At 37.4% G+C, this 19,210-nt stretch overlaps 1 protein-coding gene across 1 annotated transcript in view; it reads left to right on the top strand.

Annotated features, from left to right (window-relative positions):
• Window positions 1–540: 540 nt before the first annotated feature.
• Window positions 541–19,210, top strand: part of LOC131070702 (uncharacterized) — a 58,510-nt gene continuing 39,840 nt past the window's right edge. The window contains exon 1 of the mRNA XM_058006307.2: window positions 541–904. Coding sequence (XP_057862290.1) covers window positions 848–904 — 57 coding nt within the window. The 5' untranslated portion in view covers window positions 541–847. The remainder of the gene's footprint in view (window positions 905–19,210) is intronic.

Below are 19,210 nucleotides of genomic sequence, written 5' to 3' on the forward strand. Positions count from 1 at the left end.
GCCTACACTTAGACTATAATTTAAGATGTAATTTTATAAAATATATTATGTTTAATAAACAATAGTTTGTGTCTAGAAGTATTGTTGTTATGCTTGTTAACTAAGAATGAAACATTTTGTCTAGATTGTTCTTACATAAATGATTGATATCTTCAACAATAATTTGTTGATATTTTTCAATCAATAATATTTTCTCATTGATAAAACTGAGAACCACCATTATATTTGTAAAACTAAGATAGTATTCTAAATTTGACCATATTATAATTTTTAATAATTACTTATTAAAAAAACTATAATATTTGTTAGCAACCATTAGTATTAAAGCTTATCTAGATACATGCTTCGTAGAAAATAAATATCATCCTAAAATTTAAAAAACTGAATAAAAAATATGACTCGTATTTTTAAGTATAAAATTCCAAGTCACGCCTATTCAATAATACCTCGGAGTCTTCATAAAACTTTGACCATGGATAGGCGGCCGTTAAATTTCAGCTTCTGAAACTGGCTCGCACAAGTTGAATAAAACTCCGACAATGTGGGCCATTTGAAAGCAACCTTTTTTGCGCAAAATTGAGCTACAATTTCATTCTTATTATAAAAAATCGAAATTCAAAATGTACCATAAAGCGAAAGAAAATCAGAGATTAGCAAGAAGAATCGCCCGATCAAATAGAAGAGAAAAAGATACATAGACTCACAATCACGCAACATTTTGTACTGTAGAAAAAGGAAAAATAAACCAACAAGAAACACAACTGGTTTTCGTTTTTTCCGTTTATCAGATATTTTAAGCCTTCAGCCGATCGCACAGCAGAGGGAGGGAAATTTATTTGATAAAAAAATGGGACAGGCGTTTCGCAAGCTGTTTGACACCTTCTTTGGAAATAAGGAGATGAGGGTAAACTTTCATTTATGCTTTTCGAATTAAGTTTTGAAGATGTTTGTCAGGTCTTTAATATTTTGTTGAATTTTTGAGTTTTTAGTTGATGTTTTTTAATTCTAATTTTCTGGTTCGTAAACTGCCATAAGTTTTTGGAGACAAATTGTAATAGTTTTGACCATTTAGATTTTAATGTGATGTGGGTCATTTTAGAAACTTTTTTGCAGCTTTATTTTGCATTCTATATCGTTGCCTATTACCTTAAGATGAACGGAGTAAGGGTTGCCTTAAGGGGGAATTCTTCTGCATTTGTTCTGTAAAAATTGGGTTTATGGTCGAGGCTCACGAGGCCTAATTTGCTTGGCATGGGTGTTGAACCTGTGAAGTAGGGTGGTTGAAGTAGGTATTAGGATTCAGGAGTAGAAGAAAATTATCCTGCTCAGACACTTTCCACGTTCTTTTGAATGGTAGATTGCAACACTCACCTGCCATCACAATTGAACGCCTTTAGGCGTGAAAGCATGCCGAAGGGGTTCTGTTGAAGCTCCTTTCCCAAGGAATTGCACCCAGCTTTATCCGCACCTGCCTGGGAATTGCATTTGCTTTTGTTTAGGTGCGGCTCGAGATAACATGGCTGAATTATACACAGGGAGCTTTCCTAATGTTGCTCAAACATGGGTCATAATCATGGTATTTGTTCCATTTTGCCATTAACCCTCTTAATCCTCTTGTTTGCATGGGTGGTTGAAGTGTTTGCTTTCTTTCTCAGATTGAATTTTGCTATTTTTTGATCTTTAGTGGGATTGGTCTGGTGGGTGTAGCTTGGACTATCTGCTCACATAATTTTACGGAATGGTTTAAAGTTAACCTGCGTGATCTCCACGTTTTCATTGGAATACCGTTTATAATTGATGTGACCAGTTACAGTTACTCTGTATTTTACAATATCTATTAATTAAGGCGACCACTATAAGTCTACATATTCATGATGGAAATATTCTTCTTGTTTTTTCTTTCACAACTCAAATATTGGTGTCAAATTCAAAATTCCTTTATTCATATCTACTTTGTATTTTACAACATCTATTAATTAAAGCCACCATAAGTCTACATATTCATGATGAAAATATTCTCGTTTATTTTATACAGCTCAAATATTTGTGTCAAGTTCAAAATTCCTTTATTCCACATCACGATATTTTTATTTAGTAGTCTGTTCTCTTATTTGTTAGTGCTTTACATAATTTTTTTTCGCAATTCCAATCAATGTACAATGTCTAAAATCAATATGGATATGACATTCATTTCAGTCTTAAGAGAGTCTTTTCCAAATTGCATCAGGAAACAAGACAGTGTTGTCAATCAAACAACGACATTGCCAATCCACAGTATCTATGCTTTAGGGAGAGGTGACATGGATAAACACAACCCACAATAACACTGACAGGTATCCAGAGAGGTCACAAGCAGATCATATCTGGTCACAACAGATTTGCAATAAACTTCAACCAGCTCTACAAGACAAGAAGGCCTTTCACACCATGGAGAAACATCTCAAACATGGCAGATGGGTGAAACTGCCTTAGACTTACTCCTGATTACGTGTGGATGATAATCCAATTCTTTAGGATTTCAGTCTTTTGGTTGCTTGCAACTGAATTCAGAAGCTTCTTGGTGTTTTGCATCTCCTTGATGCCTCCAGACTAGTTTGTTACAACTCCTACATGTAAAGAAAACCATTTAAATCTGGAGAAACCATGGAGCAATTTAATTTCGAAACACAGGTTAACATTATCAGTACAAAGAAAGCAAATATAATTAACCAACCAGGGAAAGGCACATACTTGGGAGCTGAATCTTTCAAACCCTTGACACTTGCATGGCATATCAAAACCTGACTGTCCAATATCATTTTTGGCTTAGACTATTATCTTTCCTGGCTTCTCCACCACAAACATGGGAGAATGAAACAATTATTTACCTTAGTTCACTATGGAATCCGATTAGGCAATAACACTGGATGCAAAAGAAAATAAACCCTGGATAGTAAATTAACTTTGGATCCGGGATGCATTTGAGGAAAAAAGGATGAGAAAAGTCTAAAAATTGCTTTCGGAAAATCTGATACAAAGTTAATTAAAAAATTTGTGCAAAGAGAATTTCGGATACAGGCTCCTATGGCTAATCTTGTTTAAAGCTTATGTCTGGGATGCCATGTAGAGGCATCCCACGACGCGAGGATCACTGGAATGGAACACATTTAGCAATTTTGCTGGGTAAGTCACCATTGAAGTAAGAATTCAAATCCCTATATATATCTGAAGAAAGCTCACTGCAAAAAGGAGATGAAAATGGGAAAACTAGGTGCAAAACTGCTTCATATGTGAAGCAAATATAAGCTAGGATCTAAAGGTTTGGGTTGGGATCTAAAACAGGCCAAAGTCTGGCAAGGCAAAACTTAGATGGGAAAACAAATAAACCAGATCAAAACCCACTTTGGGTCTGAAGGAACAAGCCAAGCTAAAAACAAGGAAACAAATGCAAAAGATAACTAGGCGTATAGTGATTTTGTGTCTAGGTTCTCTTGGAGGCAAAAGACCAAAGTTCGTCAGATTTTTGTTCCAATATGGATTCAAATGTGAAATAGATATACCCGGGTTCCCCAATTTGGCATTTGAGGGCAAAAGCCAAAGGTAAACAAGGTGAAATTGGGTGTGGGATAATAAACCTTAACCTAAAATCATTTCAGGTCTGAGAGGGTCTTGAAGACAAAACTAATGAGCAAACAATGATTAACCCTTTGAGACGAGACCTAAAGATCAAACATGGCATAAGCTAGGACAAGTCTAAAATCAAAAGGAATGAGGCAACACAGCTAAAATGAATGCTAAGTTTATACTGGGGTGAGTGAACCAGTTTGGGTCTGGGTTCTTGCTTGTGTCCAAAAGTGACCAACATGGGCAAAGGGGGTGTGATGAAGAATCATGTGCAACGGGGAATGCAATTGAGTGTAATGAACTCGACATTTAGGTTCAAATTAAACTGATTTTCCTCAGTAATAAAATAAATAAGCCCGAGAGGCTGCAACCCACATGGGATTGAAATGGAGAAGACATGGTAAATTGAAACCATTACCCAGGATTCTTGTAACAAACCCAAAACCAACCAGGAGGATCAACAAGGAATGAAAGAGATGACTGCAAACAAAAGAACACAGGTGATTATTGAAACTGATTTCTAGATTCAACTGTGTCGAGAATTTTTGCATCAACGTTTTGAATCACACTCCATGATCCATCATCAGGATGAAAGAGAGTAGCTGAAGGAGAAAAAAAAGTTTGCAGATCAAGACTAGATAAAAAGGAAAGCAGAGGTGTAGAAGAAAGAACTTGGAAAACTAAGTACATGAAGATTAGAATTTGAAGAAAACAATCAAGAGATTTCGGTGAACTAGAATTAGGGTGTGGTGTATACATTTGTTAATTGTTGTATGGGTAACCGTACAATTCTTTTTTACATTGAGTCACATTTCAAGCTAAAATCTTGTTGTTTCCTCAATCATTAGTTATGCATCAAACGCTTGGTCATGGTCATCTATGTTTGTTTTTGTCGTCTTTCGTCTATGTCTTTGTAGGGTAATGGAAAGAGCTTTCAAACACGTTTGGAAGGCAAATAACGGAGTTCAAATGATGGAGAAATGCCCTAGTTTGGTTGCCTAGTTAGAGTGTGTGTGCTAAAATGAAGTTGAACACAATTTTAATTAAAAAATTTGTATCTCATTTGTATGGGTACATGCTAGAGTGAAGGTAAAAAAATTAAAATGTGTAGGTATACCATCATGAAGTGCAACGAGGTTAAGAAAACAAAAATTTGCAGTGGCATACAAAAGTGTGCACATTATAAGGGAGAAGCAGATTTCAAGGTTTTGAAAGATATGCAAGATAGCATATTGGTGTGTGCGAATTTGAGGTTCAACGTAAAGTTTGAAAACAAAAAATTGTAAGCCCATTAACAAGCATGCACCCCTGAACATAGAAACAAAACTTTCAAAAGACAAAATCTGCAAAGGCATGTTAAGGTGCATACCATTGGTTAAGAGGACTGCTGGTTTTGATGTAAAGACAAAATTGCAAACACTATTTACTAGAGCATGCCTTGAGGCAGGAGAAATGAGTTTCTAAAACATGAAGTCTGCAATGGTGTAGAAGAGTGTCTGCCACAAAGAGGAGACTGTGACAATTGACAGGGCATAATTTGCATCGATGTACATTGGAGCATGCCTGCTAAAGAGGCTAACTGGTTTCGATGCAAAACTCATGTGTGCCATATAAAGTTGTTTGCCTTCTTATGAAGGGGCATAACTTTTGAAAACAAAGCTGGATCTGCTAATAGGCACTCCTTATTGAAGGAAACTCAAAATTGTTTGATAAAAAACAAAAAGCGAAAGAGTATGCTATGATAATGTTAATGAAGGGACTGAAAATAGTAGATACTTTTGTGTGCGTAGATAAACCTCCTTCCATTATTCATTCATCCTTCACTTTGTTTCCATCCAAAACTTGGCTGATTGGATTAATAGCAGTAGATTTAGTTCAAAGTCTTTGTCATATCAGCAGGGGCAGCTGTCTTTTCAGAGGGTTAATACTGTAAATTTTTGGCAGGGTGTCTGATTTCAGCAGGTCTTTCATATTTTCCTGTGATCCTCTTTGACTTTCAAGCATTATCTATACTTTCAGCTAGGTTTTCATGTTTGGCAGCAACACTTTCAGCAGAACAATCTTTTGAAGGGGCTTTTAGGAACAAGGTTGATCGGTTTTCATCAACTTCCAGCAAGTCTTCAATCAACTTTTAGCAGGGAGTCTAATTTCAAGTAGAATTTTTATCTTCAACAAGGGTTTTAACTTCCAAAAAAGTCAGATTTACATCAACTGCAACTGGCATTTTTTATTAATTTTTCTCATCAGCAGTTTGCTGATGGCACACTTTTCTTTGGGCCAGCTAAGAGACAGGAGGCAGGGCAAATCAAGGAGTTTTTGAGTCTATATTCAAAGGCATTAGGACAAGAAGTAGGAGCGAACAAATCCGAAATTCTGTTCTTCTTCACCTCAGCCCAGAAAGAGCAAGAAATAACTAGGCTACTGGGGTTCAAGAATGGACAATTACCCTGTACTTACCTTGGAATACCTCTGGGTAGAGGAATTAGAACAACTAAACTTTGGGATCCCCTCTGTGAAAAAGTCTCCAACCGTATGACGTCATGGAGCGGTCGATGGCTTTATTGGGCAGGTAGGATAACTATGTTAAAGGCTGTCATTTCAAGTTTCAACTAGTCCAAGTTATATGTCATCCCGCCTATTTCTTTCAGCTGGAGTAAATCAGAATTTGAACCCAAAAATGAGAAAATTCTTTTGACAAGGCAATTCTGAAAAAGACAGAGTAGCTTTGATCTCTCGGGACAAAATATGTCAATCTAGAGAAGCTGGAGGGGTAGGAATAAGGCAGTTGAATCTCCAAAGTAAGGCTCTGGGAGCCAAATTGGTGTGGAAAATGTTCAAAAACCCACAAAGTGGGCCAAAATCGTTGAAAACAAATATCTAGAGGATAATGGCACATTAGGCATTCTCACCATCTCTTATCCCCCCCAAGGATCGAGAGTATGGAATTTTATGAAAGATTGCAGGCCATTGATCTTGGATTACCTCACTTGGGACATCCATGATGTATGCTCCGCCCTATTTTGGAAAGACTCTTGGTGTGGATATGCGAGCTTAGATAGCTTAGTTGAGATGGACGGTACAAAGGATTTCCTCAAGCAAAGTTGCGGTATATTTGTGAGAGACTACATGGAGGTGATAGTAGTGGATGGTTTGATAAGATGGACTTGGAAGGACCTGTCTTCCTTGGAATTACCTAGGGAGGAAGTGTCTTTGTTGCAGTAGATCCTTCATAGCAGATCTGTGTCTGTGAGGGAAGGGCAAGACACTGTACTTTGGAGTGGCTTTAAGTCAGGACAGTATAATACCAAGGACGGTTATAGTTTCTTGATTGGAGAATTGGAAAGAGAGGAGTCACAACTGCCAATACACTTCCGTTGGCACAAATTTTGTTTACCTAAAGCGGGCACATTCGCGTGGGCTGCAATTCAAAAGAAAATCTTAATGATAGATGAATTCAAAAGGATGGTTCAAAAGGATGGGTTATCAAGGTTCGAGCAGATGTGTTTTGTGTAGAAGTGCAGAGGAGACTGTAATGTCCCCTACTAAGGTTAGGCCTCCTTTAACCATAATTAATCTATTTCCATATACTTATGACTTAAACTAGATTGGTTAAGAATCAAGTGTATCTTAACATGAAACAAATCTGTGATATTCTATCTTTCTTTAGTCTATCAAGTACTTGCTAATTTACCTTACTTGATAATTAGTCTTATTCAGATTCATTTGTAAATCATTTACATATTAATTAATTACTAGTTATATGAATTATCAGTTTCCAAAAGATATTAATTATAATTATTTTATTAATATCTATTGTCATATCAATCTCTATAGTTATAACCCAATATTATTCCTAATTCTGATATGAGTATATGTATACATAATAGTAAATGAATTAAATAATGTTACCAATAATTTATGTATTTATTAATTGCCAATTCTATAATTATTAATTACTACCCCTGCTTGAAAATATTAGTTATTAATATATCTAGGGGCTGGTAAGAGGGCAGACAGATCTGTCTGCCACTGTTATGGAATTAAATATTACTATTATACAGTATTGCAGTCTATGTTAAAATTGTTATTAAATTCTATATACAAACATTATCGGGCCTCATATATGAAGCATACTTAATGAATAAAATTTCAATGAATTAGAATTAATCTTTATCTATATTCTGATTAATTGTTCCCAATGTTTAGAGTGTGCTCAGTCCCATATCTTACTGTGTGGGGGAAAAAGTGAAACTAAGCAAACATGCCCTAATCTCACTTTCAATCACACATTTGTGGAATACGAAAGAGCCTAGAGGTATCACGCAATTGGCTACTTCTTTTTGTGGAAGAGAGAGCCACGGGCTACCTATTAGGATTTCTATTCCTTTGTTGCAAATGATAGATAAAATGATGCAAGTTCAATCCCTAACCCCAAAGTGCAAGTATGAACTAATAACAAGATTGCAGAATTGAACTTGAATAATGGAAAGCTGTAAACACAAGGACAAGGCAAGAATGTAAATGCGTACCCGGTGTTAAAATATGAGTGAAAATGTTCAGGACGGGGGCGTGGGCGCCACTGTCCTGATTCTGCTCCTGAAACTGCTGTTTTGCAACCTGAAAAGTTGTCAGAAAGTTGCTGAAAGTTGCTGTCTGACAGAAGGACCAGGGCACCCAGCGCCCCTGTCCTGGTAGGACCAGGGCGCCCCACGCCCCTGTCCTAGCTTTCTAGGCTGGAATTTGGTGTGAAGTTCTGTCTCGGTTTGCTTCTTCCGGATCTGCAACTTGCGGCGTCTTCCGAATTCCGAAACCTGCACTTATATCTGAAAAGGGATGGTGGGCGGCTATATAGGGTTTTGCCTTAGTCAAACCCCCGCTTTGGTGATTTCCACCTCCACGAATAGCCAAGTTGTATTGTAAAAGTAGTGTGTGTGCAGACCTTGTGTGTGTGCAAGATCCTAAAATGCAAGAAAGCAAACTAGAGCAACCTAGAGAGTAAACCCTAATTGCTTGTAAATGATAATGTAAATGCTCCAAATCAAGATGCAAAGTGATCTAAAGCATGAATAAAGGATATATTGAAGCTTATGCAAAGACACGAAAACAACATGAAATCATACCCAACCCTCAAGGGAGGAGTACAAGCCAATCTTCAGTCGGTAATCTCCTATTGTTCTTCAATGTCTTCCAAGCCCTAAATGGATGAATGAAATTGATAAATGCTTGATAGATGGATGTTGAATGTTGTTGAAGTCTTCAAAGATCTGCTCTTTCGCTGCATAGAAGGTCCTTGAAAGCCAAAATTTTCGGATCCTTTCAAATGAAGAAAGAGAGCTCTTATATATGAAACCCTAGGTCGTAATTTCGTCTTTTGGCCGACCTAGAGATTGAATCTCCCACCAATTTCTTGGGGTTAAGCTTTATTTTATGATTGGATCGCGCTCCTAAAATTTCGGGAAAAATGTCCGGGACCATGTGCACTCCGGGCGCCATGGTCCCGACAACTTTTCACCAAATTTTCAGGGCCATCGGATATGATGATTTTAGAGAGAATCCCGAAGTTACAGGTGATTTTGAGATGTTTTGACCCTCGAAATCAAGCCCCCAAGTTCGAAATAGGACCTAATTAGGGTTTTGATTAAATGATGTATTAGAGGAATAAAATGAAAGGGGCACACTTTAATGAAAAGGGCCCAACTTTATGATATGGGAGATGATAAAATAGAACCTTAGACCTAATTAATTTAATTAATTAAGTGCTAAAGGGGAAATGAAATGCAAAATGCAAAATGTGCCAAGGCGGGTGCTAAACTAGGTGTGAAATTGTACCACCCTAGCAAGTGCGTACAATTTACGACGCTACATTTAGCCCCCACTTTAGCGGTCATATGAACACTACGTGCATATGCAAGCTAAAGTACAGAAAAGTAAACATTATTTGAAAAAGGATATATCCATAAGTCTGTCAAACGAAGCCCCCAGCGGTATCTGCAGTACACAGTTAGGAACCGCACCCTACAAAACACACGTTAGATCACAAAATCACCTAATGCTTACTAAGGAAGGTGATGAAAATTCGAGGGTAGCTATATGCCCCCCCCTGTTTCGGCTTGCTAATTTTAGTGAGTTGAAACAGGGTATCATGTTTACCACTTCGAATTGTTAAAGAAAATTGATGACAAATGCTCACAAAAAGATTTGATATGAGATCAAAAACTAATGGAGAATTATTTGGTAAGAAAGAGGACTAAATCTCAATTCCAACACAACAAAGAGTGCGAGGGTTTGAGAGTTCTCTAACACAAGATGAAGGATGTAAATGGAAACAAAATGCAAAGAGAAGAAAAGAAAGGAAAAAGGCATGAATACACCCATTGGTGATCCATGAGAAGAATAGTGAGAGAGAAAACATGGACTTCTCGCCCCTAGATCTTGTCTAGGTGATCCATGGAAAAAAGGACATGGAAAACTAGCCCCTAGAGTCTGTCTAGGTGATCCATGTAAGGGAGGAGAGTGAGAAAGTCTAGCCTTATGCCACTAGTTCCACTCAACCTCATGCATGTGTGTGTAAGTGAGGTTAGAAGCATCTCATAGGAGTCTATGCCCGAGTATGCTACAACCTGTATATGTATAGTACAAAAGCGTGACATCTCGCTCTAAGAGTCTGTGCTCTGGTTCCGAGAATAATCACCTTGCGTAAAAGAAAAATGGAGACATCTCGCTCTAAGAGTCTGTGCTCTGGTTCCGAGAATGACCCATTTCTCAAAAAGTGTAATGTTTATGTCATAAGCAAAGTAGAACAAGGATACCTACCTTCATCACAAAAGAAGATACCCCAAAAATGCAACAATGTCATAGATCCAAGCAAGAGAGTTTCGCACTCTTTAAGCAAGGATAAGATAGTTGTAAAAAAGGGATATCTTGTAGTATGTGTAAAGGAGATCCTTAGAGGAGAAGAGATCTTTGTACAAAAGATACATATCCCCGAGAGGAATTGTCTTAGACAAATATAACATCTTCTAGAATAAGACAAAGAAGAGAATAAGAATGCAATACTTCCCTCTTTTGCGAGGTGAAAGTTAAGGATGACGCTCTTTTTAACCCAATTGGGGGAGTGAATTCATTATGGATGTATTTTACCAAGTGCAAAAGAGGTTGTAGTCAAGGACTTACACCTCTTGTAAGAGAGAATCCTTGAACAAACAACAACAAATGCATACAAGGAATAAGATCAAATAATAAAGTTCACACCATCCACGAAATAGGGAAAAGTGGATCCTTAGATAAAAATAAGGAAAGATCATTGCCTCCCAAGGATAAGGACAATGAGAAGGACTTACACAATCTTCTAGGGAGAGATTTAGACATAAGCAAAATGTACTACATACTCACATGAGTTCATGCAAGCAAGACATTAGTGTATGTAAAATGCTCTTCACGAGAAGTGGGTAGGATAAGAAAGAGAATACACATCTTCTCCCATATCTAGGAAAAGAGGACTCTAAAGAAAAGATGATCAATATTTCCACACTATTACCCCATAGGAACAAGAGATAACATAGAAAAATTAGGCTATTATGTTGCTTCAAAAATATGATTGCACTTGAAATTGTACCATCATGAATGACAATGAGCCCCCAGTAAATGAGCTACCAATGTCACATAATGATGAGCAACATAATAGCCATTAATGTTATTTAAAGACATGATAGATTGAATGAGGTATTTGAATATGACATGCTAAATGCTCAACTATAAGTGAGATCAAAAACATGTATAAAATGATAAAAATTGAAGAAGAAAAGTCACAAGAAATCTAAGAAGAGGGATGAGTGTAATTTATTAGAGCCTTATCCCTGGAGGAAAGGACTTTATGATGAATAGGAGATAAAGATTCATAAGTGGATTTAGAAACTTGAGGGGATTCATAAAGAGATTTGATCATCGCCAAGATTTCCTTATGAGGGGAATGAGAGTTGATAGAAGTAGAAGATGATTTAGTTGAAGTGAGATCATCGTCACTACTAAATATAGCATTCACATTGAGAGATGGTCTTTTAGATGCTTTGGTGGGCTTAGAAAGATTATATCCAAGTCCAAATGAATATTCATGCGTGTTATGTTCTAAAGGAACTTTAATTCCTTGTTCATTTGCGCCACAACCATTTCCACTATAGCCACTCTTAGCCAGAATGTGAAAACCACGACCATATCGATTAGCCATTTCAGAAAGAAAAGGTGGTTTTTCATAAGACAAAGAATCAAATTCTCCAGAATTAGAGGTGTGAGGAGAAGAAGTTTGAGAAGCGGCCACAAAATTATTGCTCATAGGTTCAGGTAAGACTGATTGATCTCTAGTTTCTTCCTTCTTTTTAACTTTAAGCTCTCTAGGAGGAACCCTATACTCACCTACAAAGGTGGGATTAAAATCAAGAGATCCCCAATCGTCTTTTGCGAGAACCTTCTCAGGATCAAAAGCCTTTTCATGTGTAGATTCAAGTTGAGGAGAATCTTCTTCAGGAACTTCAGACTCATCCAAAGAATTTTGATTATCAGAGGGTGATCATTCATCCATAGGTATCTTGTTTAACGAGTCATCACTAGAAGAGGAAGGCTTAGAAGAACTCCCTTTGGAAGTAGATGTTTGCAAACAAGCTTGAAAATTAGTATCACCTATCAAGGTATATGTCTTATTATTATAAATAAATTTAACTTGTCTATGCAATGTAGAGGGGACAGCTTGCATACTGTGAATCCAAGGTCTCCCTAATAACAAGTTGTATGTTAGATTTCCCGACATAACATGGATAGGAGTAGGCAAAGTAACAGGTCCCACTGTGATGGGTAAGGTGATAATACCTAATGAAGACTTAGCCACATTATCAAAGCCTCGAATGGGACGAGAGTCAGGCTCAATAAGGGATGTATCCACATTCATCTTATGCAATAGATTAATGCTACACACATTAAGGCCAGAACCATTATCTACCAGTGTTCGTCTTATAGCAGTGTCATTTATGATAACCACAATCATCAAGGGATCATATTGATGTTGAATTTCACTAGTAGGCAACTCATCTTGAGTAAACACAATTTGAGCTTTAGGATTCATCACAGAGTTAACCAAAGACACTATATTACTAGATGTATTAGGTGGAGGAACATTCAAATCTTTCAAGGCATCTTGTAACATTCCATGATGAGCGGAAGAAGTTTGGATCAAATCCCAAAGGGATATCTTAGCAGGGGTAGCTTTAAGTTGTTCTATGAGATCATAGTCCTTACTAAGCATTTGTGAAATACGAGGAGCTTGCGGAAGAATAGGTTGAGAAGGAGGAAGTGAAGTTGGGCTAACTGGAGGAGGATTAGGTTGCCTATTGTTTCTTGTGTTATAGGTATGAGCAACCGCATGATAACTCTCTCTAGTCAGTTGCTTAGCATACTTATAAGGGCTCTTAGAAGAATAACCTCCTTGCACAGTAATAATAGGTTTCTTAGGAGTGCAAAAAGAATCATTACCATAACCACCTTGAACCACTAAGATAGGCTTATTTAACGGTTGAGAATTTTGAGAAGGACAAGCACCTTGGATAGTGAAGAGAGGTTTGTTAGGTGTTTCATTCACATGTATCAAATTGATTGAGGATGGTTTAGAGGAATGAACAGAAGTGTTGGAAGAATTGTTGATAGTCTTCTCTTGCACTAAAATCTTATCACGGATTAAATCAATTTTAGGAGAGAGACAAGGCGTAGGCATTGATGTTCTAGTAGGAAGAGGAAAGGTCATATCATCCTCTATCATCAAAGGATCTACATGGGGAATAAACTCTCTAGGAGAAGGATCAACATCACTCTCTAAAGTCTCACTTTTGAGATGGAGATCTTTGAAAGAGATGTTAACCATCTTGCTTTGAACTAGGGTTTCCTTATGAGTAGAACCAAGTTGAGGAGAGGGAGATGCTTTATTTTTAGAGGGAGAATGATTGAGATTCAAGGAAGGTGAGAAACTATCAAGGGAGTTTTCAATCTTGATTTCATCCCCTTTGGCTAGGGTTCTCTCATGGGGAAGAGAATAATCTACACCTTCTTCTAATGGTTCATCCCAAATAGTGAAGTTGTTGAAAGGAATGTTTGAAGTATTGTCAATTTCGGGAGAGGAGATAACATTGTTTATTAATTCCTCATCCTTAGGAGGGAGAGCATCAATAGATGTGTTAAACTCATCCTCTTTCCTCAAAATATGTTCAATATGATCTTTAGGAGAGAGAGAGTTAAGGAAATTGCTTATTATTTCATCTTCTTTCTCTAAGGGATGCTTATGGGTAAGACAAACTTTAGGAGAAGGATAAGCATTTATCATTAATTCATCATCTCTAGTGAGAATTTTGTTGGAAAAGGAAATGCCATCACTAGGAAATGTAGGGATAATGCCATCTTCTTGCACAAAAGGATCCTCATGAGGGGAGTGTTTTTTAGGAGGAACATGGACATATTTCTCCAAAGATTCATGCTTAGGAAGGAGATCTTTGAAAGAAGTGTTTATAACCTCTTGTTGCACTAACATGCCCCCATTGGAAGGACCAACTTTAGGAGAAAATAAGTCAATGTCCATCAATACCTTTTCACTTAGAGAGGCATCATGTAGGGAAGGTGAAGTAACATTAAGAAAGGTGTTTATGATATCATTCTCTTCCTCTAGGATAGCTAAATAGGAAGGGCACATTTTAGGAGAATTGTCAAGATCACTCTTAAAGTCTTCATCCTTAGAACATGGGAGAGCCTCAAAGGGATCGGTAGCAACTCATTTAGGCACTAAAATGTTGTTATAGATGGGGGGAGGTTCTTTAGGAGAAGGAAAAATTGAAACAAGGGAAGCTAACCCATTATCACATCTATGAAATGAATGCATCATGACAACAATTTTCCTTTTTCAAATGATAACACATGCAAAATAAAAGGGAATGTTTAATTTTAACCAATGCAAGCACTTAGAATGTGGATTTAGAAAATGAAATTTATGATTCAAATGAGTTCCTAAATCAGATTTGAAATTATTGATCCCAATTAAGCTATCCACAGGTTCAACTTTGAATTGAAAAATTAGCAAAAATTTCCTCTAAAATTTTTTTGAATCTTGCAAGAAGTTAAAACTTGTAAATACAAATTTGATTTTGAAATAGCATAAACACTCAAATTTGAAAACATAAATCAGAATTAGAGAAGATTGGAATTCACGTCGGGTTCACCAAAATGTGTGGGGGAAAAAGTGAAACTAAGCAAACATGCCCTAATCTCACTTTCAATCACACATTTGTGGAATACGAAAGAGCCTAGAGGTATCACGCAATTGGCTACTTCTTTTTGTGGAAGAGAGAGCCACGGGCTACCTATTAGGATTTCTATTCCTTTGTTGCAAATGATAGATAAAATGATGCAAGTTCAATCCCTAACCCCAAAGTGCAAGTATGAACTAATAACAAGATTGCAGAATTGAACTTGAATAATGGAAAGCTGTAAACACAAGGACAAGGCAAGAATGTAAATGCGTACCCGGTGTTAAAATATGAGTGAAAATGTTCAGGACGGGGGCGTGGGCGCCACTGTCCTGATTCTGTTCCTGAAACTGCTGTTTTGCAACCTGAAAAGCTGTCAGAAAGTTGCTGAAAGTTGCTGTCTGACAGAAGGACCAGGGCGCCCAGCGCCCCTGTCTTGGTAGGACCAGGGCGCCCCACGCCCCTGTCCTAGCTTTCTGGGCTGGAATTTGGTGTGAAGTTCTGTCTCGGTCTGCTTCTTCCGGATCTGCAACTTGCGGCGTCTTCCGAATTCCGAAACCTGCACTTATATCTGAAAAGGGATGGTGGGCGGCTATATAGGGTTTTGCCTTAGTCAAACCCCCGCTTTGGTGATTTCCACCTCCACGAATAGCCAAGTTGTATTGTAAAAGTAGTGTGTGTGCAGACCTTGTGTGTGTGCAAGATCCTAAAATGCAAGAAAGCAAACTAGAGCAACCTAGAAAGTAAACCCTAATTGCTTGTAAATGATAATGTAAATGCTCCAAATCAAGATGCAAAGTGATCTAAAGCATGAATAAAGGATATATTGAAGCTTATGCAAAGACACGAAAACAACATGAAATCATACCCAACCCTCAAGGGAGGAGTACAAGCCAATCTTCAGTCGGTAATCTCCTATTGTTCTTCAATGTCTTCCAAGCCCTAAATGGATGAATGAAATTGATAAATGCTTGATAGATGGATGTTGAATGTTGTTGAAGTCTTCAAAGATCTGCTCTTTCGCTGCATAGAAGGTCCTTGAAAGCCAAAATTTTCGGATCCTTTCAAATGAAGAAAGAGAGCTCTTATATATGAAACCCTAGGTCGTAATTTCGTCTTTTGGCCGACCTAGAGATTGAATCTCCCGCCAATTTCTTGGGGTTAAGCTTTATTTTATGATTGGATCGCGCTCCTAAAATTTCGGGAAAAATGTCCGGGACCATGTGCACTCCGGGCGCCATGGTCCCGACAACTTTTCACCAAATTTTCAGGGCCGTCGGATATGATGATTTTAGAGAGAATCCCGAAGTTACAGGTGATTTTGAGATGTTTTGACCCCCGAAATCAAGCCCCCAAGTTCGAAATAGGACCTAATTAGGGTTTTGATTAAATGATGTATTAGAGGAATAAAATGAAAGGGGCACACTTTAATGAAAAGGGCCCAACTTTATGATATGGGAGATGATAAAATAGAACCTTAGACCTAATTAATTTAATTAATTAAGTGCTAAAGGGGAAATGCAATGCAAAATGCAAAATGCGCCAATGCGGGTGCTAAACTAGGTGTGAAATTGTACCACCCTAGCAAGTGCGTACAATTTACGACGCTACACTTACCATGTTTTATTTATATTAATTTGCTGTGATTCTGTAAATCTGATTAGAGTCATTATTTTTAGTGCTGTGAACATACAGTGTTTAAAGTTATCATTATCATGCTGTGAACACATAGTAATACTATGAATTTAACTAAAATTATCATTTTTATACTGTGAACCTACAGTGTAGTGGTTCATACCTGTTGTCTCGCTTACGGGTAGGGAGTTACCTCTCATGCCTGTGTGAATGCCTTCCCAAGGCCATCGAACTCCCTCTTGTGTTTCTCCTTTCTTGTTGTGGCATTCCTTTTTCTTCCTATTTCTCCCTTTAGAATGTGATTCGATCTGGTTTTATATATATCTTGTGATCCAACGGTTGCACTTCTTGGATATCTTAAGTCAATTCTTTCATGTCTCTCCATGATAGATCACATCTCTTCAATATGATAATTATAAATGGATTATTAGTGATTAATTACTTGTGTGGGTCGCTGACTCCCATGCTTACTACCAGTATTATTAACACTTTGGGATGGATGTTAGTAATGAGTTGCTTGGTATACGGTAGTCTTTACTTAATCGTCCTGTATAACTCTTATTACCCATCGATCTTTGTTTTAGTTTCAAGTCTTGCCCACGATTCTTTCATAGTGATCAAAACTTACGTTATTTATTCATGATACTTGGTGATTTGCGATAATCCCTTTTTAATTGTTGTCTATGATGGTTGATGTATGATGGTCATATTTACTCCGGAACAAATGGTGCTTTATTCTCACTTATAGTCACTACTCACTAAATCGCATTATTTTATCCTCCTCTTTTATCTAAACAGATCGCCGCCTTGGGAGTCTTCATCTTAATATTGAGTATTAAGAGTATAGCCAAACAATGTATTACTCATTGCAAACTAATCCTTGCTGAATGCTGTTTAGTTATGAGGACTTACATTGTTAATGTATACATGGATGGTTGTCTTCCATTAATTACTGCCTCTTCTTAATTTATTTTTATTTGAATATTTCAAGAATATTATTATTAATAAATATTAATTAGATAATAATATTTAATAAATAAATAAATTCCAAATAATCATTCGTGGATAATTATTATATTAATTAATAATTAATGATATATCATATATATAAATAACGATCAAGGAGGGGACATGACAGAGACTATGGACCATCTTGTACTGGGCTTAGCCCCTTCTCACGGGTTTGTTGGTAATGTTTGTGCGCACAACTAGGATGGTTGAGTGCATTATCAAATGACATTCTCAGCTTATTCAAAAGTTGGCCATTGTTGAAAAGGACAACGGCCTATTCTAACTTCTGGGTCATGAGTCCATCCATCCTAATTTGGTAGATTTGGAAGGAGAGGAATAGAAGGATCTTCTTGGACAAGGAATTAGGCTTGTCTTCTTTTCTAAACAAGGTTGAGGTGATATTAGTGGAAGTGGCAACCAAGAATATTAGGGAGCACAATCCTAGGAGTTCCTCATTCACAGTGTGGGATGCCGAGATAAAAAATCAGTGGCATTGATTGAGAAATCCAATTGTTATAGGACTTTTCAGGAAAGAGACTCAAAAGTTGAAGGAGGAAGTCAAGTTGGAGCTGCCCCAAGCTGGATGTTTAAAAATGAACTTTGATGGCGCCATAAGGGGCAATCCAGGGGTTTCGGGGGCAGGATGTATAATCAGAGATTGGAATGGAAAGATTTTGTGTACTCTATCCAAGCCCCTTTCTAGTGGAGCAAACAATGAAGATGAAATGAGGGCTCTAATATTGGGTTTAAGGAAATGCAAAGAACTTGGTTCAAGGAAGGTGATTGCAGAGGGAGACTCCACAATTGTAATTAATGCTGTTATGAGTGGGAATACCATTCCTAATTGGAAACTCAATGCTTTGTTGGAAGAGGCTTTACATGTTGCTGGATCCTTTGATATCTTTTTTGCAAACCATGTCTACAAGAAAGCGAACAAAGAGGCTGATGTTTTAGCCAATCTTTCTGCAGATGGGGTTGAAGATTGCATGCTGTCCTGAAAGAAGACAATTAACCTTAAGGAGTATTTAAAACTCAATGCCACTCGCGTTCCAGTAATTTGAAATTTTGGTGTGGAGGTATCTTCAAGAATGGTCTTGTCAGGTATCTCGAAGGTTTTAACATTACTGTACAGCATGCCATTTTCAGTTGCAAATGATTTTCAAACCAAATAGGAGGATTGGAAAGCTGTCTGGACAGGTTGTTGGACCAAGAAGGCCCACCACCATGAATATTTTTGTGTGTTTGGGGGTCTGAGTAGGTTTATTTTTTGATTCTGATCTCTTTTAGATGGATAGTATGTTGGCTTCTTTCATTGTGAAATTGTTACAAGCTGGCATTGGGCAGATCCGGATGGGTATGGGTCTTTTGATGACTCTGCATGGTCTAAATTAAGAAGGTTGTGGACATTGGCTCCACATCCCAATAGCACGAAGTGTTACAGAAAGGGAGATAGGTATGCTGAAGGGAGGATGGGATAATATCTGTAAACAGTGCAAATCCTTTTTGATTAATAAAATTTTGCCTTATGTATCAAAAAAAATCTGGGTACGAGATATTGTATTCTAGCACCAATTTTTATCAATTCAAGATTGTTACTCTAAAGCATATTTTCCTCAATGTTACTTGAGATGAAATTGGAAAATGAGAGCAAGGACTGCTATTCAAAACGAAGGCAAAGTCATCGATTA

Source organism: Cryptomeria japonica, chromosome 11 (genome assembly GCF_030272615.1).
Source record: "Cryptomeria japonica chromosome 11, Sugi_1.0, whole genome shotgun sequence".
Taxonomy (NCBI): Eukaryota; Viridiplantae; Streptophyta; class Pinopsida; order Cupressales; family Cupressaceae; genus Cryptomeria; species Cryptomeria japonica.